This window comes from Musca domestica, unplaced genomic scaffold (genome assembly GCF_030504385.1).
Source record: "Musca domestica strain aabys unplaced genomic scaffold, Musca_domestica.polishedcontigs.V.1.1 25, whole genome shotgun sequence".
NCBI lineage: Eukaryota > Metazoa > Arthropoda > Insecta > Diptera > Muscidae > Musca > Musca domestica.
In genome coordinates, this window is record NW_026712277.1 from 409304 (window position 1) to 436873 (window position 27570).

General features: G+C 33.5%; 1 protein-coding gene across 1 annotated transcript; it reads left to right on the forward strand.

Annotated features, from left to right (window-relative positions):
* Positions 1-23767: 23767 nt before the first annotated feature.
* On the forward strand, positions 23768-27216 carry LOC131802948 (protein peanut-like). The gene has a single exon (XM_059123774.1). It carries the CDS (start codon positions 24647-24649, stop codon positions 26276-26278), a length of 1632 nt encoding a protein of 543 aa, XP_058979757.1. The 5' UTR covers positions 23768-24646; the 3' UTR covers positions 26279-27216.
* The last annotated feature ends 354 nt before the right edge of the window (positions 27217-27570 follow it).

Consider the following 27570-nt stretch of genomic DNA (forward strand, 5'->3'; position numbering starts at 1 on the left):
TTTAGTTTAATTTAGTACAACAAAAAAAGAAAATGTCAAATGGAAGAGAGATGAATTTTATATTGAAAGAGTATGGCATCATAAAAGAAGAGAGAAAAAGGGGCCATATTGTGTGAGAACCTTTGGAGTTGCCATTGCATTTATTTTTGGGTTATAAACATGTTTTATTGGTATTTAATGCTTTACTAATGGGGGGAATATTTCCATATGTAGACGATGCACATATCGTGTGATACATGGACTACATTTAAGTTGTCAAATTCATGATTAAAGTACTTTTTCGATCACAATATTATTTGTTTTTGCCACAATGGTACAATTACCAAGGTAATCTCATGCTATCATACGATTACAATTTTTTCTATTTTTTGTCCCTTCATTGTCAAATGTATATTTTGTAGTTCTTTCTTAAGTCTGTTCGTACCGCTGGTAATAAATTTAAATTTATTTTCGAACAAATATTTTTGTTTAATTTTCACGCCTTTTTGAGGGCATAAAAGTCAAAGAAAGATATATATTAAATTAGCAAACTAAAATATTAGTCTGATAAGTCGTGTAAAATTTAATTATGGAATGGTTGAATTCGGGTTCGCTTAGGAAAAGTATGAAGACAATATTACGACAATATTTACAATATTAAGAAATTGCGGATGCTTCTCCGCCGTTTTTTTTTTTTTTTTCAAAAAACCTATATTTGGATTTAGGTTATCAGAAATTTTTATGAGTATAGTTAGTTGGTTCAGTAGTTGTCTAGATAGTAATTCAGTCAGTTAAAAATTTACATAAATTTCGATACTTACAAATAGTTTGGGTATTTGTAATTCTACTGCACAAAATCATCGAAGGTATGCAATTTTTAGCTTGAAGTTTTTTTGAAGGATCGTATTCACGTCCTTGTCGTTGCTGTTGTATTTTAAATAATAAATATCTGAAATATAATACGTACACGTTTTTCCATTTTATTTTTAATAAGGACTTACTTTTGATTATCGTCACTGGAAAGCAGTTTGAATAAATAATTTTCGAACTATACCTGTAAGAATTGTGCGAATAGGTTATCAGAGATTTATATGAGCATTTATAGTTAGTTGGTTAAGTAGTTAACTTGATAGTTCATCAGTCAGTTAAGAAATGATTTAATTCTCTTTACTTACAATATGTTGGGGTATTGTCTAATTCTACTGCAGAAAATCGTCGAATGCATGCAAATCCTTTATTTCACGGAACGGGGAACAATTGAGTGCATCTCCTATTATGTCCCATCATTCTGCTCCTTTTCATTTATCTTTTTCTATTTTATTTATTTGCAGAATTAACATAAAATTATCAGATTCTTGTAAGCTTCGAAACACAGCAATAATTATTAATATTAGATTTTTCAAATTACACAATTCTTAAAATTTAACATATTTTGTATTTTTTAATCCATTTTGCTTACAAATCCCTTGATCTTCGGATTCTGTTTTGGCATTAAAACCATGTGGATATTTATTTGTTGCTATAATCCCCTAGTTAACACCTAATACTTTCTAAGTATCTCGAAGACACTTGACTTTGTATAAACAAAACCAAAAAGATTCTTGATCCTGTATAAACATTATTTTATTGCAATTAGCTAGTCTAGACAAAGAAAAACTTAAGACAGAGGCTTAAATATGGACTTCTTTTCACATTTTTATGAAACTATTTTTAAACCATTGACACCATGAAAACAAGGAAGGAAATGTTTTACAAAGTTGCTACAAAGACTTTTTTTTTGACATTTTGGTAATAAATTAAAAAATCGGAAAAATGAATGAAAAATCAAGGTTTATTTTAAACCAACTTTTTTGTATGTTTCTAGATTTATTTCGTCTCAAAACGGCTTCCAATCAATATTCTCGCAATATTATGGATAGCTGTAAGGATAAAGATTAAACAAGACAACATTTTCTTGGAATTAATTAAGAACTGAAGTTATTCAGCTCTGTGAAATTGTTTTAATAGCCCATTTACAATTAACTGGATTTAGTAAACCCAGTGGATTTAGTTTGTCAATTCCATTGCATACTGCTGGGACAATGAACTGCCAAACCAATTTTAGAATTGAAAATTTTTAATGGAAATTTTTTTCAGATTTGTAAAAATTTAAAAAAAATCATATCATAACAACCTCCTAACATTACTTTCAAAATCAGTAAAAATCTGAAAACATGAACAAATTTATTAAATTTAACATATTTGCATTTAAAGTTATTTAAATTGTTTTGAAAAATGTAAAATCTCTCTTCCCAAAAGACGGCAAAAATGTTTATCATCGATAATTGTTCTTTCCGATTTAGTAAACCGAGAGGATTTAAATTGTCAATTCCATTGCATATGCGCCAATAAATCTTCATAAAAGAGATTAACCCGACAAAAAGCTCCAATGTAAACATGCCAAATAATATATTTTTATTTTGAAATCAGTAAAAACCTGAAAATATAAATAAATTGAAATAGTCCCCTTCATGAAGATTTAACATATTTGCATTTAAAGTTATTTAAAATTATTTTAAAATTTTATTTTATTTTAAAATTGAAAAATCTCCCATCCCAAAATACGGCAAACATTTTTTTTGCATCAATAATTTTTCTTTACGACATTTTCAAAAATCACTACAGCTGCCTTTATTCCAAAGATAGCGTATGCCAATCTAAGAAACTGAACGATCCAATTCATTAGTGTCGCCGGATCAAAATCGGCCATAAAGAATAACAATTAAAAGATTTATCATACTGGTGGCGAGAAAAATTCCAAAATAAATAAATGATGGAGAGTAGGCAAGGGCAAGGGGAGGGTATTTATGTTGGTGGGTTAAGAAATTTGGCACAGCCGGCTTTTTTCCATATCATCTTTTGCCATTTGATTACTTCTTAAAGTTTTTTTTTTCGAAAGACAGCAGCTGTTTATGGCTGGTCATCTTCGGTTGTGTTTATTCGTTGTTCATTGGCCCGTGGCTAATAAATTGAGGGTTGTTTTTTTGTTGATCCTTGGAAAGTTCAGCCGCTGATTTTCATTTTTGGGCGATCATCCAAAAAGAGGGTGGTGGTTGTGCTGATGAGGATGAAGATGGTTGCGCATGCCAAGAAAGTTTTTCTTACCTGGTCATGAGATTTTCTTTTATTTTTTGCAACACGCGTCTATATTTATGGCATGTGTGAGTGGCTCTGGAAATATCAATTTTATTACTTTACAACCAATCACAAGAAAAAAAAAAGATTAGAATTAATGTGTGCTCGTGAGTCCGAAATCAATAAATTTTCCTTAAAGAAAACTGCCTTACAAGGCAGATGTTTAGTTTACTTTACTATTTCAAAACTTCAAGCAGTTGCCTTGTATTGTAAAGAGATTTTGTGGTTTTTAATGGGAAGGCGTTTGTTTGGCAAGTACACTTTTACACTTTGGGAAAGTTGGCAACATTGTTTTTGGTATTTCGTTTCGTTTTGCTTAAGAGAACCAATGCCGTACGGCTGAAAAGAGAGTGGGTAACAATGGCTCTCTTGTAAAAATCAAAACAGCAAATATCATAATGGGAGATACCGTTAGACTCGAATTTGATAGCGAGCCTCTAGGAATGACATTCATTTCCTCATTGACGACTGCAATAGAAAAGTGTGGCAGCAGATTAATTTGACTAACGTTGCTTTTATGGAATAGCTGTTAAAAAGGGTTGTTAGCGAGTGGTTTGTAATAAACTAAAATAAATTTGTATGTATTTTTTAGTAGAAAAGGAGAAAATCGTTGACCTATGAGTGTACTGTAAAGAGAAGAATGAAAAAGGAGACATTTACCGGTACTCAAAGGAAGACTAGTAAAGAATATCGAAAGATAATCGCAAAACAAGATATTATTAATATCAGGGTCACACTTGCTTGTTATTACCCGACTAGAGACACAGTTGAATGATAAACTTGAATAAATTTGTGTATTTTTTAGAAGAAAAGGAGAAAAATCGTTGACCTATGAGTGTACTATAAAGAGAAGAATAAAAAAAGGAGACATTTACCGATATTCAAAGCAAGACTAGTAAAGAATATCAAAACAAAATCGCAAAAGAAGAGATTACTAATATCAGGGTCACACTTGCTTGTTATTACCCGATCAGAGACACAGTTGAATGACTATCTAGCGGTCATATATGTGAAGTTTACCCCATGAGGAATTATATCAAGTGACGATAAATGTTTGGGAATTATATTTTCGGTAACAGAAACCATCCTCTGCATATTTTCAACAATTTTACTTCCTTGGCTGCCGCTTTGATCTGTACCCTATTTTTATCGATACAACGACAATTTACGATAAAAATTCTTGTAAAAATATAAAAGGGAGCTATACAAAACTTTAGCTTCGACGATTTTCTGGAAAAAATGTATGGAAAATGTGATTTGTGTAAAGTATTTTGTGACACCTGAAAATTCTAGTACTTTTTATTATAGCCTCAGACATATGACTACAGAGGGTATATAATTTAGCGTATCTCATCAAAATAACGGTTTTAGATTCTAGGTCTTTTTGGACCAAATCCGTTTCAGGACATTTGGAGGCGATGTCCATCTGTCTGGCTGGTGCGCACGATAAATCTCGAATGCAGTGTCCGATTTTGTCCAAATTTGATGCATCGTAATATTATTATGAAACTTAGATCGAGACTTAAATTTCTGATACCTCCCCCACAAATGATCGAACTTTTCAAAGAAGATATTTTACTGCACAGAAAGAGAAAGGATGATCCGATTTTGCTCCAACTTTGCAAATCCTAATATTTATATCAGTGCTAGGTCAGATGGGAAGATGGACAATGTTGGTCCACTCCATCAAGCAAATATCCACGAGGGTCATAAATCACAAAATTACGGGCCGATTTCATTCAGACTTGGTGCATCTCAATATTTCCATCAACGCAAGATCTGTTGTAAAGATGGCAGAGATCGGACCACTGCCTCTGGTACCTCCCCCACAAAAGCTATTATAAAATCCGATAAAAGCTTTCCGTTCTCTTCATATTGCATATATCCCATTATTTCCAATAACACAAGATCTGCTGTGAAGATGGGATATTTTGGACCACTCCTTCCGGTACCTACCCCACAAAGGCTCAACATTTTGAATATCCATGAGGGTCATAAATCACAAAATTTCTAGCCAATTTCATTCAGACTTGGCACATCTCGATATTTCATTCAACACAAGATCGGTTGTAAAGATGGTGGAGATATGGCCATTTCTTCTGGTACCTCCCCCACAAAGGGTCAAAGTTTTGAATAACCAAAACGATTTTAAAATCCGAAATAAGCATCCGTTTCTCTTCCAATTACCCACATCCCATTATTTCTACTAAACCAAGATCTGCTGTGAAGATGGGATATATCGGACCACTCCTTCTGGTACCTCGCCCACAAAGGGTCAAAATTTTGAATATCCATGAAGCTCATAAAACGCGAAATTACTGGCCGATCACATTCAGACTTGGCACATCTCAATATTTCCATCAACACAAGATCTGTCATAAAGATGCTAGAGATCGGATAATTTGTTCTGGTACCTATCCCACAAAGGGTCAAACCTTTGTTTGATTAACCAAAACGATTGTAAAATCCGAAATAAGCATCCGTTTCTCTTCATATTTCACACATCCTATTATTTTTACTAACACAAGATCTGCTGTGATGATGGAATGTATTGGTCCACTCCTTCGAGTACCTCCTCCACAAAGGGTCAAAATTTTGAATATCCACGAAGCTCATAAAACACGAAATTAACATTCGATTGCATTCAAACTTGGCACATCTCAATATTTCTATCAACACAAGATCTGTTGTAAAGACGGTAGAGATCGGACCAATTCTTCTGGTGCCTCCCGCATAAAGGATCAAAGTTTTGAATAACCAAAACGATTATAAAATCCGAAATAAGCATCCGATTCTCTTCATATTTCACACATCCCATTATTTCTACTAACACAAGATCTGCTGTGATGAAGGGATATATCGGTCTGGTACCTCACCCACAAAGGATCAAAATTTCCACAAAAATCACGTTAAATTACGACAAATCCTTGGGATTTCTATTTCGGGTAAAAAGCTTTATAACTACCAAGCAATGCCCACCTACTCTCCGTTCCCATTTAAATTCTCGCAATATTAATAATTAAATTCCAACACCCTCCACCCCAAGAAAAAAAGTTTCCCACGATTTTTTTCTAGATTTTATTTTTAATACAAATTAATATTTTCCACTGGGTGGCTGCCTTCATTTCATTTAGTATTCTTTGATGACATTTCAATTAGAATATTTTTCCCAAAAAAAATTCTCATGATCACCTTTTTCACCTCTCACGCTTGGCATGGCTTCAACACAGCCTTCTGCAGGCGTCCTTTGTCCCCCCTCATTGCCATCAACTCACCCACAAATAACAAACCAAATAAGGATATTTTTTTCTCCCATGGGTAAAGAATATACTAAATGCTTCATATTGTTTGAAAATAAAACAAATGGCTCCCCCATTTTCTCATATTAAAATAGGAAAAAATCCTATAACATTTATCATAAAATGATGAATATGTCCATGGCCATAAAACTTATCTGGCACAGCCCCACAGTCACGCTCATTTAAGAAGTCATGCAAGTAGAAGAAAAGGAAAATAAATAGAAAGATTGATGAATAATTTCGCTAAAATCGTCATCATAAGGCATTACGATATTCAAATGCGAAATTTGAAAAAATCGATGAATAATGTCGCTAAAATCATCAAAATACCTAAAATAGGGAGGTACCATTATACGGGGGCTATACCAAAACGTGGACCTGCACGGACAATTTTCTATCATAGGTTGTAGTATCCATTACGAACTTCAAATACCAAATTTGAAACAATTCTGGTGAATTAATTCGCTAACATCATCAAAATATCGAAAATCGTGAGGTACGGTTATATGGGGGCTATGCGAAGAAGTGGACCTGCGCAGACAATTTTCTGTCGTAGGCTGTAGTATCCATTGTGACCTTCAAATACCAAATTTGAAACATTTCCGGTGAATAATGTCGCTAAAATTATCAAAATACCGAAAATAGGTAGGTACCATTATATGGGGGGCTATACCAAAACGTGGATCTGCACAGACAATTTTCTGTCATAGGCTGTAGTATTCATTGCGAACTTCAAATACAAAATTTAAAACATTTCCGGTGAATAATGTCGCTAAAATTATCAAAATACCGAAAATAGGGAGATACCATTATATGGGGGGCTATACCAAAATGTCAACCTACATGGCCCATTTTAAATAACAAAAGTCCTGCAGACATAAATTACATTTGAGTAAAATTTTATCAAGCTACTTCATTTCGTTCGGAAACTAAAGTGATTACCACAGACGGACGGACACGGAGATAGAATTTTATGCTGATCAGGAATATATATCCATTGTGGAGTCTAAAATGTATATTTCGAGGTGTTACAAACGGAACAAACAATTTAAAAACATCCTCGATGTAAACCTTGTTTATCTACGCAAAATAATTACGACTCAAATTTTTTATCATCCCAATCGATAAGCAACCCTCTGCATCATCACGTACATGCCAGTTTTTACATGTCCATAAAAAACAGCAATTAATCTGAATATCGTGCATTTCGAAAGGCATATTGACATGCACATTTTAGGGGTGATGTGACTACTGTTTTTTTCAGGAGGATTCAAAAGTTAAATGCTTGACCATATGTTCGAAAAAATATTGTGTGGGAATATTTTTTTTGTTAAAGGACATAAAGAAAATTTAATAAAGTCAATGGAAATTTAGAAGTATAATACTATGTTTACATGGCTGGATTTTTTGACATTTGACATTTTAAATTAGAATTGGCACTTTTAATCCACTGGCTTTACTAAATCCGGTAAACTGTAAACCATGGCAAAATTAACAAGGTCATGTCATATCCATGGTAAAATTAAGAGGGTAATGTGATTTCGAATAAAAATACCCATCTCTGCATTTTCTGTAATTTACATTGTCAAAATTTAAATGGATAGAAAACGGGTTCCCATCTTGACAATATCACGCTGATCAAAAAATGGTATGTTCCATGATAGAAGAATACAGGTAGTTGCATCGACACAGCTGCTGAGACAATGAACTGTCAAAACAATTTTGGAATTGAAAATTTTTAATAAAAAGTTATTGAAATTTGTAAAATCTTTTGAAAAATGCCTATCATAATAACTTCCAATTGGCTTCGTATAAGAAACCCTATAAAAATCTACTTTTGCATGTGGAAAATCTAAAATTACAAAAGTAAAAACATTTCGTCTGATAGAGTCTTTAGTTTTAGTAAAACTCGTCATTTAGATTAGACCTTTGATTATACGTCAAATAACTTAGATATAATCCTACAACGCCTAATTTAGATGTCTGAGAAACATTTCCTTTTATAGCCAAAAAATTGTGTGTGTATATTTATCTTCTTTACCGTGATTGTCATTTATTTGACCATTATTAAAGAAATTGACAGCCTGAATAACGCGTTTTATTAAAAAATGATCAGTGTAAACATGGTAGTCGCATCGCAACAACTGCTGGGACAACGAACTGTCAAACCAATCTCGAAATTGAAAATGTTGAATGAAAAAATATTCAAATGTATAAAAGTAGCTTAAAACGCATTTTATTATAACCTCCGATTGGTGTCGTATTAGAAAAATTATAAACATGTTTATATCATGTTTCCAAGCCTGTATTCATGGTAGAAGAATACATGCAGATGCATCAACGCTTCGGAACATCGATATGTCAAAAATTTTTAAATGTATTTTCAAATATAAGTAGATTTTTATATGTTTTCTTATAAGACGTCATTCGGAAATTATTATAATAGTTTTTCAACAATTGTTGCAAATTTAAATAAATTTCCACTCAACATTTTCAATTCCAAAATTGGTTTGACAGTTCATTGTCCCAGCAGCTGTATCGATGCGCCTACCTATATTCTTCTACCATGATACTTTTTATGCGCTTCAATACCACTTATAACATGTTTACATTTTTATTTACGCGTTTTACGGAAAAAGGAAAAACATTAATTGTTTTACGGAAACTTTATCGGTCTAAGTAAGGCTTTAGAAGCCTGGATGAAGATTCATTTGATGTAATAATGTTTCCATTCTTAAAAAGTCATTTTTTCTCTTCCTCTGACGATATGTCAAAAATGCCACCACAATGCCAAGATATCTCTCACAAAACGACCGTTACAGAAGCCAACATTCATTCATTTTCATTTTGGACACATCTTTCAGTTAAATCAGCAGACCAAAAGGTAAACAAAGCGTCCATCATGACTCTGATGACAAAAGCAGTTTTTGGCACACTTCTGATATCAAAATCTATTCAAGATAGCAAAAACAACAACAACAACAAGAAAAACAATTGCAAAAGAAGATTAAAATCATAGAACCTACAAAAGAAGAAGGCCAAGGTGTGCAGTCAATTACTTTTTCTTAAGACCTTCTCGTTTGAAGATAAAACAACAAAAAAAGCAATGACAACAACAAATTTACTTTAAAAATTTGTAACGGACATTTTGCATTGCTCACAAAATTAAAAGGACGGGCGGCTGCAAAAATGTACATAGAGAGCCAAAGATGTAATAACAACAACTCCACATTACTCTCCCTCCCTCTCTCTCTCTCTGTGAATGTAACATCTCTGCCTTGACATCATCTGGCATGTGCCAAATGTTGTGTAAATGAATGGATCCCTCAATGTTTTTTTCTTCTTGTGTTTCCATGGCACGTATCATCTCTCGTTGCAGCTGCTTTTTACTCTCTCTTCTTCTCCCATTTTGTGTGATAATAGTAATACCCATGCTGTAATTATGACTTTTGTAAAGAATTCTAAAGGAAACCCTTTGAGGAAGACGCAAGGAGATTCTTAATGATGTTCTGCTTTGTGATATTCCCCCCTTTCTCATCTCTTTTTTGTTGTTTTATACAACCGTTATGGTTTGTTTTGTGTAATGTTGTGTGGTTGAAAGGATTAGAGAGAGAAAGGATAAAAAGATTATTAAAGGGTCAGATGAGCCCATCGATATTCAAAACCAAATTCAGGTGTGTGTTACATCAACGGATTTTAAAATCATTAACGCTTGCTCGGGGGAAAAGAAAAGGTTAGCCAATTGAAAAAGGATCCTATCTAAATCTTAATCATAGCACACTCTTTGTTAACTCCTTATGTATCGTTTTATACCTGTCACGTGTTTAATAGGAAACTTCAGACAGGAAATTCTAATACTAACGCTTTGGCTACGTTTACAGTGGAGGTCGTTAACGGGATAATTGATCTAAACCATGGCAGAAAAATACAAGTAGATTTATCGACACTTGGGAGCACTGTTATGTCAAAAAAATTTAAATGTTTTTTTTTTTTTTTTTCAAATATAAGTAGATTTTTATATGTTTTCTTCTACGACGTCATTCGGAGGTTATTATAATTCGCGTTTTTCAACAATTTTTACAAATTTAAATAATTTTTCATTCAACATTTTCAATTCTAAAATTGGTTTGACAGTTGTCCCAGCAGCTGTGGCGATGCGTCTACCTATATTCTTCTACCATGATCTGAACGCTATCTTTCATCCATATTTCCAAGTATTTCACATAATATCATCATAATAGAGCAACACTTTACCTAGAAAAACTACCTATATGTAAACAAGGTCTTATTTGACATTTTCTCACAGATGGCAAAAAATGAAGTTATATGGCCACCAATCAAATTATGTGGCCAAAGCCCCCAAAAAACTCATTTTTTTCGATTGGAATGGCTTATTTACAATAAAAATGTTTATTTTCTTGTATTTATTTTAATAAGCATGTATATTTGTTACTGGAGGGGAGAAATTTGTTTTATTTTAGTAACATTTTATATGGCAAACTCAAAACATTCCATGACGATACCAGCGTTATCATTGACCCATTTTTTCCTGTATTTTACATAATGTCATCATAATAGAGCAACACTATACCTGGGTAAACTACCTATATGTAAACAAGGTCTTATTTGGCATTTTCTCACAGATTGCACAACATAAAGCTATATGCCCACCAATCAAATTATGTGGCCAAAGCCCCCCAAGAAACTAATTTTTTCGATTGGAATGGCTTATTTACAATAAAAAAGGTTTATTTTCTTGTATTTATTTTAATTTACATGTATATTTGTTGTTGGAGGGGAGACATTTGTTTTTTTAATGACATTTTATATGGCAAACTCCAAACATAAGGTTTATTGATCCATAACGATATCAACGTTATCATTGACCCATTTTTTCGTGTATTTTACAAAAGGTTATCATAACAGAGCAACATTTTACCTCGATGCATTTCTTATATGTAAACAAGGCCTTATTATTTGGTATTCTCGCAAATATTGCAAGACATGAAGTTATATGGCCACCAATCAAATTATGTGGCCAAAGCCCCCAAGAAACTCATTTTTTCGATTGTAATGACTTTTTTACAATAAAATGTGTTTATTTTCTTTGTATTCATTTTAATGTGAATGTATTTTTGTTGTTGGAGGGGAGACATTTGTTTTATTTTTAAATAATACGATTCATCTGTTTTTAATGTCCATGGGTGTGAAAACGCAAAACAGAATATCCTTATTGGTTTGTTCTTTGTGGCTGAGTGCATAATATGTGTGGTGGAAGAACTCCTCAATAGTAACTTGAAGCCATGTTAAGCGTGAGAGGTGAAATATGTGATCATAGGAATTTATTTTGGGAAAAAATTCTAATTGATGTGTCATCAACAAATGCCAAGCGACATGACACAAATGGAAAATATTAATTTTTATTAAAAATATACTACGGGATATTATCGTGTGAACTTTTTTGGGGGTTTTATTTGGAATATTAAGGGAAATCTTTTCCATTTGTATAAAAGTTTAAGGATTAAAATCATGAAATTGAAAGACCGTATTGTTTTTTTAATGGATATTTTACAAATATTTTAATCATGATTTAAATCATGGCAACACAATAAAGGTAAACTCATTTGTTAAATTCAATATGGCAACCCTTTTTTCTGACAAACTCGACCTTGTCATTTTTTAAATAATATCTATTTTCATATCTAAAATATTTTCGTATGACAAGTGGCAGATTTTACAAAAATAATAAATGTTCTTTAATTTTCGGCGTTCCTTGGCACGTAAAAACCGTTTTACATTCCATATCTCAGGAATACAAAATTTATTTATCTGCTCTTGGAATTAAATTAAATTTCAAACCCTTTATCTTTAGGAAACGTTTTCGGGGATGTTTGTTTTTGTGTAGGCCTCAAATGATGTTTTACTTTAGGTCCGCCTTTAAGGGTCATATTCGCAGAAGTACCAGCTGAAAAATTTTGCCAAAATCTTGACAACATCTGCTATAGTATTCTGCACTAAAACGAAAGCCTACATTTAATTCCAATTCGACTAAAAATGAGAGATGAGAATCTGTATTGTAGCAAACAAGTCGTGATATTGTCTTCATACTTTTCCTTTGTTTTGGTTTTATTCAACAATTTCATAAATAAGTCTTACATGACGTATTAGACTAAAATTTTACATTTCTGTCTCAGCATATTCTTACTTGACTTTTATGCCGTCTAAAAGGCGTGAAAATAACAAAATATTTGATGTGAAATTAATGAAAAACTCTTGCCAGCGTACGTGCATATTTAAGGAAGAACTACAAAATATAAATTTGACAATTAAGGGACATAAAGGAAATAATTTAATAGTGTGATAACATAATATTACCTTCGTAATTGTACCATGGTTTATATTAAGAATCGTGGTAGAAGAATACAGGTAGATGCATTAACGCTTGGCAACATTGATATATCAAAAATTTTTAAATGTTTTTTTTTTTCTAAAATTGTGCGTAGATTTTTATATGTTTTCTTGTACCACGCCAAGCGGATGTTGTTATGATATGCATTTGTCAAAAATATTTACAAATGTCAATAAATTTTTATTAAAAATTTTCAATTCCAAAATTGCTTTGATAGTTCATTGTCCCAGCAGATGTGTTGATGCGATTACCTGTATTGTTCTAATATTAAGGACATAAATAAGGAAGTTTTTTGAAAAAAAAAATCTCCCAGCTTTAACATGAGCTTTTTTTGTATATGTATCGTGGAGGACAATTTGAAGTACTGTATACCTTTGAAGAACCTTTTTTTAAATATAAAGTCTATGGTATTTGAAGTATATATTTTGCTGAAAAGCAGTTTTGACGCAATTCATGTAACTTGATGTGTGGTCAACAGCTTAATCCATTTGGTAGATGTTAAATTTTAAACTAACAGTACGTTTATGTATATGAGGGTTAACCCACTGGTTTTGGATTTAAATTGTCATATCCATTACTTTTACTTCAAATAAATCCTCTCAAAGTTGGTTAACCCTACAAAAAGTTCTAACGTAAACATGGCATAACATTTAACTGTAAAGTTGTGGGTACACAGGCAGCTTGAAATCATGGCTAGGCATGTTAATGAGAAATCGTGTGCGGATCTGGCATCCCTTTATGATATGTCACAAAATATGCCATGTGAAGACTTCAAGCTGCTTATGTACCCACATCCATTGTACAATAAAAAGGTAAGGTAGATCTACCAGCTAATTAAATTTTTTTCTAATTGTGCCCGACTTCTGCCAATTTTGTTTTGAAAAATAAAAATATTTTCAAAATCAATGATCGGAAGACGCGTAAATTGCGAGACGCGCATTAAATATATTTGCCAGTTTTGCCATGGAATTAAAATATAGAACTGTTTAGATCATATTTTTTAAGAAAATCCAAGCATTTCATTCATTTTTCCGCTGTAAACCGATTTTAAAAATGGGGAAAATATTGAATAAATGGAAACATCTTGTTGCATGCATATTTGACAGGAAGCGGGCATAGCCTCAGTGCTGTACTTCTGTAGTTTTACGAAGCTGTTCTACCTCCTTATTGCACCATGACCACACCTTAATTAACAAATACTTGAGTCTTATTTATACCCAACATGTTTTAATAAATCGTCTCGTTTAGTAAGCCAACTCCACCATTTATGGTTCAAATAAATGACGTACCTTTGTAAAACTTAATTTAAGTGTCGATGTAAATTAGCCGTCATATTTTAGGATATCTGTGGTATAATTGAAAATGACAACTGCATTTTTAACGAAGTTTTTCGTAATTGACAGATGCCTTTGCAAGTGTTTTAAATGTTTGAAGTCATCCAGCCACACATCAATTTTCGTTTTATATGCTTACCAACATGTGTTCTGATTTTATCGTACATACATTTATAGTTATTATAGAGTTAAAGCATTAGTTATAAACACAGAACAGAATTCTCCTTTACCGGTGTTCTGTAAATTTTATTATCCATATGTATTTTCGTGTGTATGGCCAAATTGCCATTTTACATATGACTCATAATTCCTGCTATCACACACTTACATATGTCTTTTTTATTTCCTTTGGTTATATCATGATTATTGATCTGTTCCAGTACCTGCAAGAATCTACTAGTTTAACCATTTTTTTCGAAATCATAAAGGGAAAATGGGTTATCGTAGTAAAAACTGTCTGGGACAGACCTCAGATTGGTAAAATTATGAAGGTAAAGTCATTAAAAATAAGCCTACCCATCTCTGAATTTTCTGTAATTTACCTTGTCACATTTCACTACATAAAAACAGGTTCCCATCTCTGATTTGTGTATGTATAATGAATTTATAAATACAAATTTTGACAATGAGTTGTTGTCAAAAGAATATTTTTTTGAAAAAATGGTAAACATATGATTGCATAACTTTACCTTCTTGATTCTACCATGGGTTATATTTCGAATACAATATTTTGTAAAAAATTATAATACATTATGGATGCCTTTTGACAGCAAATTTTTTTTCATATATTTTTACGTAACAAATAAATAACATTTTTGATTTAACTTTAATTTCCGATGAAAATAGGGCTCGCTGTGATCGAAAAAGTACACATGTAATTTACTCATGTATTTCACAACATAAATGTCGTCCATGTATCACACGATGTGTGTAACGTCTACATATGGAAAATATAATAAAAACCTTATCGTCTGATAGCCCCTTTAGTTTTTTCCAAATCATAATCATCATAACATTTTAATGTCAAAATTGAAACCAAAATCCATCCTCATTAAATGTAAGCATATTTAACTCCATTTAGATGTTCGAACAAATCGGAATTAATTAAAACACCTTTGTTGTATTAGCCACTGAAACATCTGTTCATAAATTCCCACACACTATACCGAACCTCCTGACATGACATCACAAAAAAAAACCCACTCAATATTAACCTTATAAGCTTACAAGACCACTTACTCCACCCCTATGAATGCAAACATTTACCACACGTTTTTGAATTACAATGCAAGGACAATGCCCAATGAGGACGTCTCATGGCAAAGGAGGTACAGTTTTCAAATTATTTCCTATTTCCAAATAACAACAAAATTCCGCTGTACCTTCGAAGGAAGCAAAAAAAAAGGTTGTGAGAAAAAGTTTTTCTCACGATCGCCACCCCAACCCAACCATCACCTTATGGTTGGCTGTAAAGGTATGCTCGTTGTCCTGACTGTCATGTTCCATAAAATGCAATATTTGAATGTTGATTAAGGTAAGTAAATCCACGTGCAAAAGGGGGAAGTCAAGGTAGCATATGTACGTACCTTGCCACCACCACCACCATTCCGGAAAACAACAACAAAATATAAGTAAGAGCAACAGTAAGGATAACAAAAACAACCACCACAAAACTCAAAAAGCACCGCCACATCACCACACAAGATATTCCCGATGAACGACAACAACAATGCACACATTTGCTTGTGCGGAAGGAACTTAAGGAAGTTTCTCTAAATACAAGGACAATTAAATGGTATGGACAAGAATGAGAACGAGGTGGAAGTAGAGAGGCCATAAGACGCCCCTATTTACAAACGACGCGATCATTTGCTTCGAAACTATGGGAATTTTTCCTACCCTCCCAAACACCCCACAACAACAATGAATGTGTATTGGCATTTCATTTCAAGCGAAAGCAAAAGGGAAACTTTTGAGCCTGGGAACTTTTTCTCGGCACCCTTATTATCCTTAGAAATTCTTCGAAAAAAGAAAAATACACAACAAAGTCATAACAATTATTATAATGTTTATTGTCCATCCACTGAGTATAGACAAGGTAATCATCTGTCCAGGAAAATAAAATAAAACACTTGGATTTTTCGATTTCATGTCATACTCCCCTTCATAAGTGGTGGGGAGGAATTTTAAGTTTTTTGATCTTCAAAAGATCATAAAATCCTAAAAAGAGAAAAAAATGTTGGGAAGTTTTTTTTAGATTTTAAATGTGTGAAAATATTGTAGGAATGTGATACGGTAAAGTTTCGAACTTGAAAATATCGTATATTTATCCAAATCAAATATTGTCAAACCAATTTGAGGTGTGGCCTGGTAGCTTAAGCATTTGTTCATCTCTACAGTTGTCTTTCATATTCAATTCTTCAGTATATGAATAGAGAAAATTGAACAAATTCGACTATTTTCCAATTCTTAATAAAGCTGAATTCGTCCAATTATAACCTAGTCAACGATTTTGATCCTTAAAATATCATTAAATCCTGAAAAGGTGAATAAAAGTTCAAATTATTTTTCAAGGGAGAAGGATGTCATTTTTATATTAAATGTGTGAAAATATTGTTGGAATCGGCCATGTAAATGGTTATAAATCGTTTACGTCGAGTTTACGGCAAAATTAAGTTTTTTACACCAATTTAAGGTGTGGCCTGGAAGCTTTAGCGTCGACACAGCTGCTGGGACAATGAACTGTCAAACCCATTTTGAAATTGAAAATGTTGAATGAAAAATTATTTAAATTTGTAAAAATTATTGAAAAACGTGATGTAGTATAAGAAAACATATAAAAATCTACTTATATTTGAAAAAAAACATTTAAAATTTTTTGACATATCAATGCTCCCAATCGTTGATGCATCTACCTGTATTCTTCTGCCATGGAAAAATCTGTTGTTTAAGCTGCTATCAGACGCTGAGTGTTTTACATATGTGCTATAACTTTTATTATCCATTTATATTTTCTGATGTATGACAGGACTCAATTCTTGCTATCATACATTTGCACATGTTTTTTTTTTTCATTTTCTTTGGTGACATCCAGTGTGACCGCTGGAAATTTTCAAAAAGTATCACAAAAAGTATCATTTCTTAAAAAAAGTGGCACATATCACTTTAAATGGTGGCACAGAAAGTGACACAATTTATTTCACATTTTATTTAAAACAAGTAAAAAAGTTGTAAGTTCGGCCGGGCCGAACTTTGAATGCCCTCCACCACGTGGTAAAAATTTGGCAATTTTCACAAAAAAAAAAAAAAAAATAAAATCGGGTAAAAATTCTGTCAAAATCTTAAAAATACTGAATGTAGCCGTATATTAGGGTCTATACGATGACGTGGACCTGCATAGGCAAATTTTGTCATAAACTATTATAATATTTAAATGCGAAAAAAATCTGTTTATAATGTAGCTAAAATAAATAAAATAGCGAATATAGGGAGGTGCATTGGGGTTATAAAACGTGGACCTGCACAGACAATTTTCCGGCATAGGCTGTAGTATCCATTACGAAGTTCAAATACAGAATTCGAAATAATTCCCGTAAATAATGTCGCAAAAATCATCAAAATACCGAATATCGGGGTACCGATATATAGGGGCTATAAGAAGAAGTAAACCTACACAGACAATCTCCTGTCATATGCTTTAGTATCTATCGAACTTCAAATACCAAGTTTGAAATAATTCCGATAAAAAATGTTGCTAAAATCATCCAAATGCCGAATATCGGGGGCACCTTTATATGGGGGCTATACGAAGATGAAGACCAGCACTTACTTCAACTTACTTCATTTCGTTCGGAAGCTAGAGTGATTTCCACAGACGGACAGACATTGATAAATCGACGAAGAATTTTATGCAGAGCAAGAATATATACTTTGTGGGGTGTAAAATGTATATTTCGAGGTGTTACAAACGGAATGACAAACTTAATATACCCTTCCTACTATGGTGGAGGGTATAAAAAAGGTGGCACAATGTATAAAAAAGTGGCACAAAAATTCAAAAAAGTGGCTCATTTAGGATCAAAATAAAAAAGTGGCACAAAGGTATCAAAGCCCAAAAAAAGTGGCAAAATTGATACTTTAGTGGCACAACGGTCACGCTGGTGACATCATGGCAAAATTAAGAAGGTAAAGTCATTTCAAATAAGCATTACCATCTTTGAATTTTCTGTAATTTTGCTTGTCAAATTACACTGCGTGGAAATCAGGTTCCCATCTACGATTTGTGTATGTACAATGGATTTATGAATATACATTTTGACAATGAGATGTTGTCAAATGAATAATTTTAAAAAATGTAAACATATGATTGCTTGACTTTGCCTTCTTAGTTCTGCCATGGTGATATGTAAAAGTTTCTAACTTAAAAACCTCATATATATGTCTAAATCAAATTTTGTCAAACCAATTTGAGGTGTGGCCTGGTAGCTTAAGCATTTATTCATTTGTACAGTTGTGTTACACATATGGCCATTTTCATTGAGAAATCTTTTGTTTAGGCCGCTATCAGACGATGTGCTGTCACTTTTATTATCCATATGTATTTCCTTTTGATTAAATTATATATTTTTCCGCTGAAAATAGGGCTCACTGTGATCGAAAATGTACATATGTACATTACTCATGTATTTCACAACAAAAATGCCGTACATGTATCACACGATGTGTGCAACTTCTACATATGCGAAATTTGACACCACATATGTAAAACTCTTATTGTCTAATAGCAGTTTTAGTAAAAAAATGGAAAAAATATACAATTCAAACTATTTTCCACTTCTCTCAAAATATTCTAAAGTCCTAAAAAGAGGACCAGAAGTTGTCATTATACCCTCCACCTTGGAAAGGAGGGTATATTAACTTTGTCATTCCGTTTGTAACATCCTTAAATATTCGTCGTAGACCCCATAAAGTATATATATTCATAATCAGCATAAAATTCTAAGTCGATTTAACGATGTCCGTCTGTCTGTCTGTCCGTCTGTCTGTCTGTCTGTCTGTCTGTCCGTCTGTCTGTCTGTCTGTTGAAATCACGATACAGCCCACATTATTTGACGTAGAGCGCCAAAATTTAGCAGAGCAATTGGTATTGTGTCTAGGATGGTTGGTATTGAAAATAAGATATATCGGTCCACGTTCTGGTATAGTCCCCATATAACGGTACCTCCCGATATTCGGTATTTTGATGATTTATGCCACATTATTTAACGGATTTGTCTGAAAATTGGTATTTGTAGGTCATAACGGGTCCCTGTATGTGTGGCAAAACATAGCATGTATAGGTCCACGTTTTGGTATAGCCTTCATATAATGGTACCTCCCGATATTCGATATTTTGATTATTTTTGCCACAGTTTTTAACGGATTTGTCTAAAAATTGGTATTTGTTGGTCATAATGAGTTCCAGCTCCGGTGGCGAAACATTGCATGTATGGGTCCATGATTTGGTATAGCCCCCATATAACGGTACCTCCCGATATTCGGTATTTTGATGGTTTTTTGCAAAATTTTTTCACTGATTTGTGTAAAAATTGGTATTTGTGAGTCATAATGGGTCCTAGTTCGTGTGGCGAAACATTGTATGTATAGGTCCACGTTTTGGTATAGTCCCCATATAACGGTACCTCCCAATATTCGGTATTTTGATGATTTTTGACTGATTTTTTCACGAATTTCACTGAAAATTTGGTAGTTGTAGATCATAATGGGTCCCAGTTCGTGTGGCGAGTCATTGTAATTATAGGTCCACGTTTTAGTATAGCCCCCATATAACGGTACCTCCCGATATTCGGTAATTTGATGATTTTTGCCCCTTTTTTTCACGTATTTGTCTGAAAATTGGTATTTGTAGGTCATAATGGGTTCTAGCTCCGTTGGCGGAACCTTGCATGTGTAGGTCCACGATTTGGTAGAGCCCACATATAACGGTACCTCCCGATATTCGGCATTTTAATGGCTTTGCCACATTTCTTCTAATGTTTCCTTTACCCTAAGGTGGAGGGTATTAAAAGTTTGGCCCGGCCGAACTTAATGTTTTTTACTTGTTTTTTATTCAAACGGATAGAGTTATTTTGCCCTTCATATTCATAGGAATCGGATATGTGAAAGATTATAAATCGAACGTCTCATGTTTTTGGTCAATTCAAATTTCGTCTCAGCAATTTGATGTGTGGCCCGGAAGCTTTAAAGACTTATTCATTTATTTCGCTGTATGTGTTTTCATACCCTCCACCACCATAGCATCGACACAGCTGCTGGGACAATGAACTGTCAAATCAATTTTGAAATTAAAAATATTGAATGAAAAATGATTTAAATTTATAAAAAATTTTGAAAAACACGAATTATACTAACCTCCGAATGACTTCGTATAAGAAAACATATAAAAATCTACTTATATTAAAAAAAAAACATTTAAATTTTTTGACATATCAATGCTCCCAAGCGTTGATGCATCTACCTGTATTCTTCTGCTATGGTATGGAGGATATATTAAGTTTGTCATTCCGTTTGTAACACCTCGAAATATACATTTTAGATTCCACTAAGTATATATATTCTTGATCAGCATAAAATTCTATGTCGATTTAGCGATGTCCGTCCGTCTGTTGAAATCACTCTAACTTCCGAACGAAATGAAGTAGGTTTATAAAATTTTACTCAAATGTATATTATTTCTGCAGGACTTTTGGTACTGAAAATGGGTAGGTCCACGTCTTTGTATAGCCCTCATATAATAGTGCCACCCTATTTTCAGTATTTTGATGATTCTAGCTACATTATTCGCCGGAATTGTTTCAAATTTTGGTATTTGAAGTTCGTAATGGATAATACAGCCTATGAAAGAAAATTGTCCGTGCACGTCCACGCCATCGTATAGCTCCCATATAATGGCACCTCCCGATATTCGGTATTTTGATGATTTTAGCGACATTATTTACCGGAAATGCTTCAAATTTGATATTTGAAGTTCGTAATGGATAATACAGTCTATGACAGAAAATTGTCTGTGCAGGTCCATGTCTTCATATAGCCCCCATATAACGGCACCTCACGATATTCGGTATTCTGATGATCTCAGCAACATTATTCGCCGGAATTGTTTAAAACTTGGTATTTGAAGTTCATAATGGATACCTACGACAGAAAATTGTCTATGCAGATCCATATATCGGTACCTTCCGACATTCGGTATTTTTATGATTTTAGCTACAGTAATCACCGATTTTTTTTTTTCAAGTTTCGCATTTGAATACTGAAATGGCTTATGACAAAAGTTACTTATGCAGGTCCACGTCGTCGTTTAGACCATAATATTACGGCTACATTTGGTATTTTTAAGATTTTAACAGGATTTTATTTATTTATTTATTTTTTTTTTTTTTTTGAAAACTTGGCAAATTCGTTCCAAATGTTGGAGGGTATTCAAAGTTACAGATTTTTACTTGTTTTATCAAAAATAAATTTTTTTTTAATAAATAAATAAAAATGGAAAAATATATTCCACATTTCAATAGACTGCGTTTATACCAGACATAGCTTAACAACGTGATTTATAAGGGGATCCGAAAGTCTGCCCTATTCTTATATCTATATATGCATTTTACGAACAAACGTCAGTTGTTTGACCTATAATTAATAAAAATGACAATATAAACAACATATTTAATATATGCTTATCATTTGTATAAGTTGCTAAATGTTTTGAATGATAGTCAGCTGATCTTTGTTTACATATATACATATGTGCATACAAGGTTTACCGACTTCAGTCCTGATTACAAAATATTCTTGAAATGCCCACTCAATTATATCTATGTTAAAAAATATAATAAAAATATCTGTAGTAAGAGTCCGGAAAAGATTTTCCATAAAATTTTTTTTTTAATTAAATCCAAGCCCCTAAACATTTTTGTGTAGAAATTAATTTCAACACCAGTAGCGCTAAATAGTCATCATATTTTTTATATGATTGTTCTAAATATTCCATAAAAACCCTAATAGTTTTTTTTTTCTTTCAACAAAATATTAAGAATTCAATTCACGTCGAGATTGTAAATAAAGAATTCGACGTGTATTTATTTTGAGCATGCGTTGTTTGGCAGGCTGCTTAGGCTGTTGTTTTATGGTGTTTCATTTCGATGACTGGCTGACTGGCTGGTGGTTGTCACATCTACTCCCTTGTCTGTTGTGGTTCGTCAAAATACGAACAATCGACAAAAATCCAAACAAGAGAAACAAAACAGACAGACTAAACAAACGGTACTTAATGGTCAGTGGGACAAGTACTTTTATGTTGGATACTCTAATGGGTGGAACAAGAGTGGTCTGGGGGGAGAAGAGAAGAGAAATGCGAGGAAATAACCGAGTGTGTATTTAGTTGTTGATTGTTTTTTTTTTGTTATGATTGTTTATTGGGGTGGAAATGGATATTTAACCAATTTTTAATCAAGATTTTTAAGCCAATACAAAATTATTTTTTTTTTTTCGTTTTCGTTCTCTCTTTAATTCGTTTTCGTTCTCTCTTTAAGTTATGCGTTTTATTAAAACGTCAAATTAATGACATATCTTCGTCGAATGGAAAATTCAGGTATCGGTGAAAAATAGTACTTAATAGATTTCCTATCTACGTGTGCCTTTTCGAGATCCATTAGGGATTTTAAAAGGTTTTCTGTGTAAGCCCTTCTTATTATGCAAATCAATCAAAATCATAATTCGCACACATCCCTTTTTAACAGCTGATTACAATTTTTCTGATTGTGTCAGATATCTGTTAACACGAGTTTCAAAGCAGACCACGAATAAAAGCTTAATCCAGGTTACAGTAGAAATAGAAAATTTGGACAGATCGATCAAATTTTGAATACAAATGCATGCGTTCCTTTTTCTTATTAAAAATTAAAAATCGAAGAAAAATATTGACTAAAAGGAAAAAAATATAAATATTTCTGATATTTGCTTTGCAATATTAAATAAATTTCTAAAATTAATGTTGTAATTAATACAAAAACATATAATTGCGACTTTTCCATCTCTGCTGAAAATATTTAAAAAAAAGAAAAAAATATGTATTCCATAAAATATTTATCGTAATTAATTTCCTTTCTACTGCTATGTAATATAAAATTTAATACATTGCCCTTTATGTCATTGATTTTTAAAAATTTCCGTCGATTTTAACACTAAAAGCCAGTGCCAACACAGGTGACAAAAAGTACAATCACTTACATTTTCCCATCTCTGCTGGAAATGAGAGCGCAAATTCGTAAATTGTGTATAAAATTTGAAAAAGCTATTAAATAAAACGTATTTAAATAAGATATGTTTATTTAATTATAAAATTTATGTTTTCCTATAAAAAATTCCAAAAAAATCCAAAAAATTCCTAATTTCAATTTCAAATAACACCACACCATCTCCATGGCCGATAAGAATAATGCATAACGCCGTTATCATACACCGCACTGCTGTGACGCCGTTAATTCCAGCCACAATAGACTTGGTTCTCTAGGGGCATTAACGATGAGAGTCGAGTGCGAGCACACACAACAACCGTCAACCGTGAAATCGAAGTAATACTTTTTTCCATTGAATTAAACTAAACGAATTATTGTTTGAAATAAAAACAAGCGAGGTGCAAAGCAGCAACAAAGCTTAATTAACTAAAATTCCGAAAACAACAAACATAACAAAGCCTGTTTTACGCCAAAAAAATAAAGCGAACTGTATGTGTGCCGAGTGAGCAAATTAAAAAGGACGGAAAAAGCAAAAAGGAACAAAGGAAGAACAAGAAGAGGAAGAAGAGAGATACGTGAAAAGGCAACGAATCAACAGCAAAAAGCAAAATTTTAGGTGTGACATGATTTTATTGCATGGAAGAAAATACGAAGCGTAAAGAAGTTCCAAAAAAAAAATAACACAGAGTGCGTGCGGTTAAAGAAGTATTGGAAAATCAAAAGCAAATGCACACAAAATTAAAACAAAATATTGTAAATTTCTGTTAACACTACAGCAACAACCAGAAATTGGAACAAAGAAAGAAAAAAATAAAGCCAAGAACGACGCCTTTTTATTGCATTTGAGAAATAAAATTGGAAAATTCTCCCTCATACAAAACTATCCATGTGTGTGTAGTGTGAGTGTTGTCCCCCTCCTATCTCCCATGTTGTGTTGTGTGTATGAGTGTTGTGTGTTTTTTTGTGAAGCAAAGATAAACCCCGTACATTGAGGCAGCGGCTATAGCAAAAACAACAACACCAATCATTTAAGCGGTGACGAATATTGCAGTAAGGATCGTACGACGCAACGACGACGCCATCAAATTTTCAAGTAGCGCGTTAGGCATCGAAAGCAAAGCCAAAGGCCTGTCAAACAAACGAACGAACGGCATCATCATGCAGAATAGTCCTCGTTCCAATGTCAATGGAGCCATCTCCTCGTTACCCAGCACTTTGGCACAATTGGCCCTCAGAGATAAACAACAACCTGCCTCTAATGTAACAGCCACTAGTGTATGCGTGGGCGGCGGTTCTGGTGTCCTCTCTAAGGCGGCCGTGTTACAACAACAAGCCAATGGTTCGCCTGGTGGTGGCGGCGGCAGTGCCGGAGATTCCTCAAATCTAGGCCATAATGATTCCAATAAGTTGACCACAGAATTACAAGAGAGAGAACAAGAAAATCAAAAGCAACAACTGCAACAGCAGCAGTCACAGCCCAAACAGAAGCCACCATTGCCAGTACGCAACAAGCCCATGGAAATTGCAGGTTACGTCGGTTTTGCCAATCTGCCGAATCAGGTGTATCGCAAAGCAGTTAAGCGGGGTTTCGAATTCACGCTTATGGTGGTGGGCGCCAGTGGTTTGGGTAAATCTACCCTGATCAATTCCATGTTCCTGTCGGACATCTACAATGCTGAACAGTATCCTGGTCCTTCCTTGCGTAAGAAGAAAACCGTGGCCGTAGAGGCCACCAAGGTGTTGTTGAAGGAGAATGGTGTTAATTTGACACTGACTGTTGTGGACACCCCCGGTTTTGGTGACAGTGTGGATAACACAAATTGTTGGGTGCCCATACTGGAATATGTTGACTCGAAATATGAAGAATATTTGACAGCTGAATCCCGGGTGTATCGCAAGCAGATACCAGATAATCGTGTCCACTGTTGTTTGTATTTCATTGGACCCACAGGCCATGGCCTGAGGCCGTTGGATATTGCCTGTATGCAAAGTCTGTCGGATAAGGTTAACTTGGTTCCTGTCATTGCAAAGGCCGATACATTGACACCCGATGAAGTGCATTTGTTTAAGAAACAGATATTGAATGAAATTGCCCAGCACAAAATCAAGATCTATGACTTCCCCTCAACACTGGAGGATGCGGCTGAGGAAAGTAAAACCACACAGAATCTAAGGACCCGGGTGCCCTTTGCTGTGGTCGGAGCCAATACCATTGTGGAGCTGGCCGATGGCAAGAAGGTGCGAGGCAGACGTTATCCTTGGGGTCTGGTGGAGGTGGAGAATTTGTCCCACTGCGATTTTATTGCATTGCGTAACATGGTGATAAGAACCCATCTCCAGGATCTCAAAGATGTTACCAACAATGTCCACTATGAAAACTATAGATGTCGCAAACTATCCGAACTGGGTCTGGTCGATGGTAAGGCCCGACTCTCCAACAAGAATCCCTTGACACAAATGGAGGAGGAGAAACGAGAACATGAATTGAAAATGAAGAAAATGGAGGCAGAGATGGAGCAAGTGTTCGACATGAAGGTAAAGGAAAAAATGCAAAAACTTAAGGATTCCGAAATCGAGCTGGCCCGGCGCCATGAAGAGCGTAAAAAGGCCTTGGAGCTGCAGATACGTGAGTTGGAAGAGAAGCGGCGGGAATTTGAGCGGGAACGCAAGGAATGGGAGGAAGTCAACCACATCACATTGGAAGAGTTGAAACGACGCAGCCTGGGGGCGAATAGCAGTACGGATAATGTCGATGGCAAAAAGGAGAAAAAGAAGAAGGGTTTGTTCTAAGGCTTGTTTGTCAAAGAGGAGTAGTAGAGAAGACTTAGTGGTTTTTTCCCAAAACAAAAAATCGAAACGAAAATCTTTACAAATTACAAACAAAGCACAGCAGTATTTTTTCATTTTTGTTTTAAATGATTTCCCTGAAAAATTTCCCCCCCCCCCACTCCCTGAGATTTTGTTGAGCACCGGATAATTTGTAATACCCCTGGTATGATTATTTTAAACAATTATTATTATTGGAAGTAAAAAAAAACAACACGAAATTTAATTAAGAAAAAACCTTGATATTTGACGCTATTAAAATAGTAAAAACTTCTTTAGTCAGCAAAGTAAAGCGAACGAAAGAAAGAAAGAAATGGAATTTCAGCACAACTTTATGGAAACAAAATAAACTGCCAAAATCTCCCAAAATTTTCTCTAAGATACCTATTTTGCTAAGCTATACCCTACTTTTGATTTATTGTAGTTACTATGCCCTTAGCTATTCTCTAGATTTGCCGCCGCTTAACAAAAAATGAAACGAAAAACATGAAAGGAACCCCCCAACATTTTTGTAGTCCTTTTGAAAATTAAACCTAATTTCTATTAACTTTTTTTTTTTATAATACACCATTTATTATATAAGTATATAGTCGTGTTACATATATATAAATATACCTACCTATAAACATTCAATTTTTTTGCAATATTCTGTTTCTTTTTTAGAATGTACGATATGATTTGTATTTTATTTAAAATGCTTTACAACAGCAGTCCATTAAATACGAACAAGATTATTATCATTCATTTAGTAATAATAAATTAATTTATTATTATTTTTTGTAGGCCAAAAAAACAAAACATATATCAACCCCCTCGCCACAGACACAAAACTTTTGTAAATATAATCATTAAAAAAATAAAAGTTTTTCAATGTTTAAAATATTTGAAACCATCCCCACTTAGCCCTAGCCCGCCTGAAAATGTTTTCTTTTTTTTAATTCGAATAAATGTGTAATCTTAACACGAAAAAAACTAAATCAAAATAAAACACAACACTTTTTTTTCTTTTACTCTCTCTCTCTTTTTCTCTTTTACAGAAATGTACTACTAAAACGGCAAGAAATCCCCCACTTTTTTTGAATTTGTGGACTGCCCAATTATTTAAAGTTGTTTTTTTTTTTAATTTGCTTTTCCAATTTTATTTGAAAAAAAAAAAAAAAACAAGTAAAACAATAAAAAATTCTTTTCTCCATTTAAGAATGCAATTTTGGTGTGTGGTTGTTTTAAGGAATATTTTTAAAAATTTTAAGAAGTAT

Coding starts and splice junctions, on each gene's coding strand:
- LOC131802948 (XM_059123774.1), top strand. CDS start 24,647: ATGCAGAATAGTCCTCGTTCCAATGTCAATGGAGCCATCTCCTCGTTA.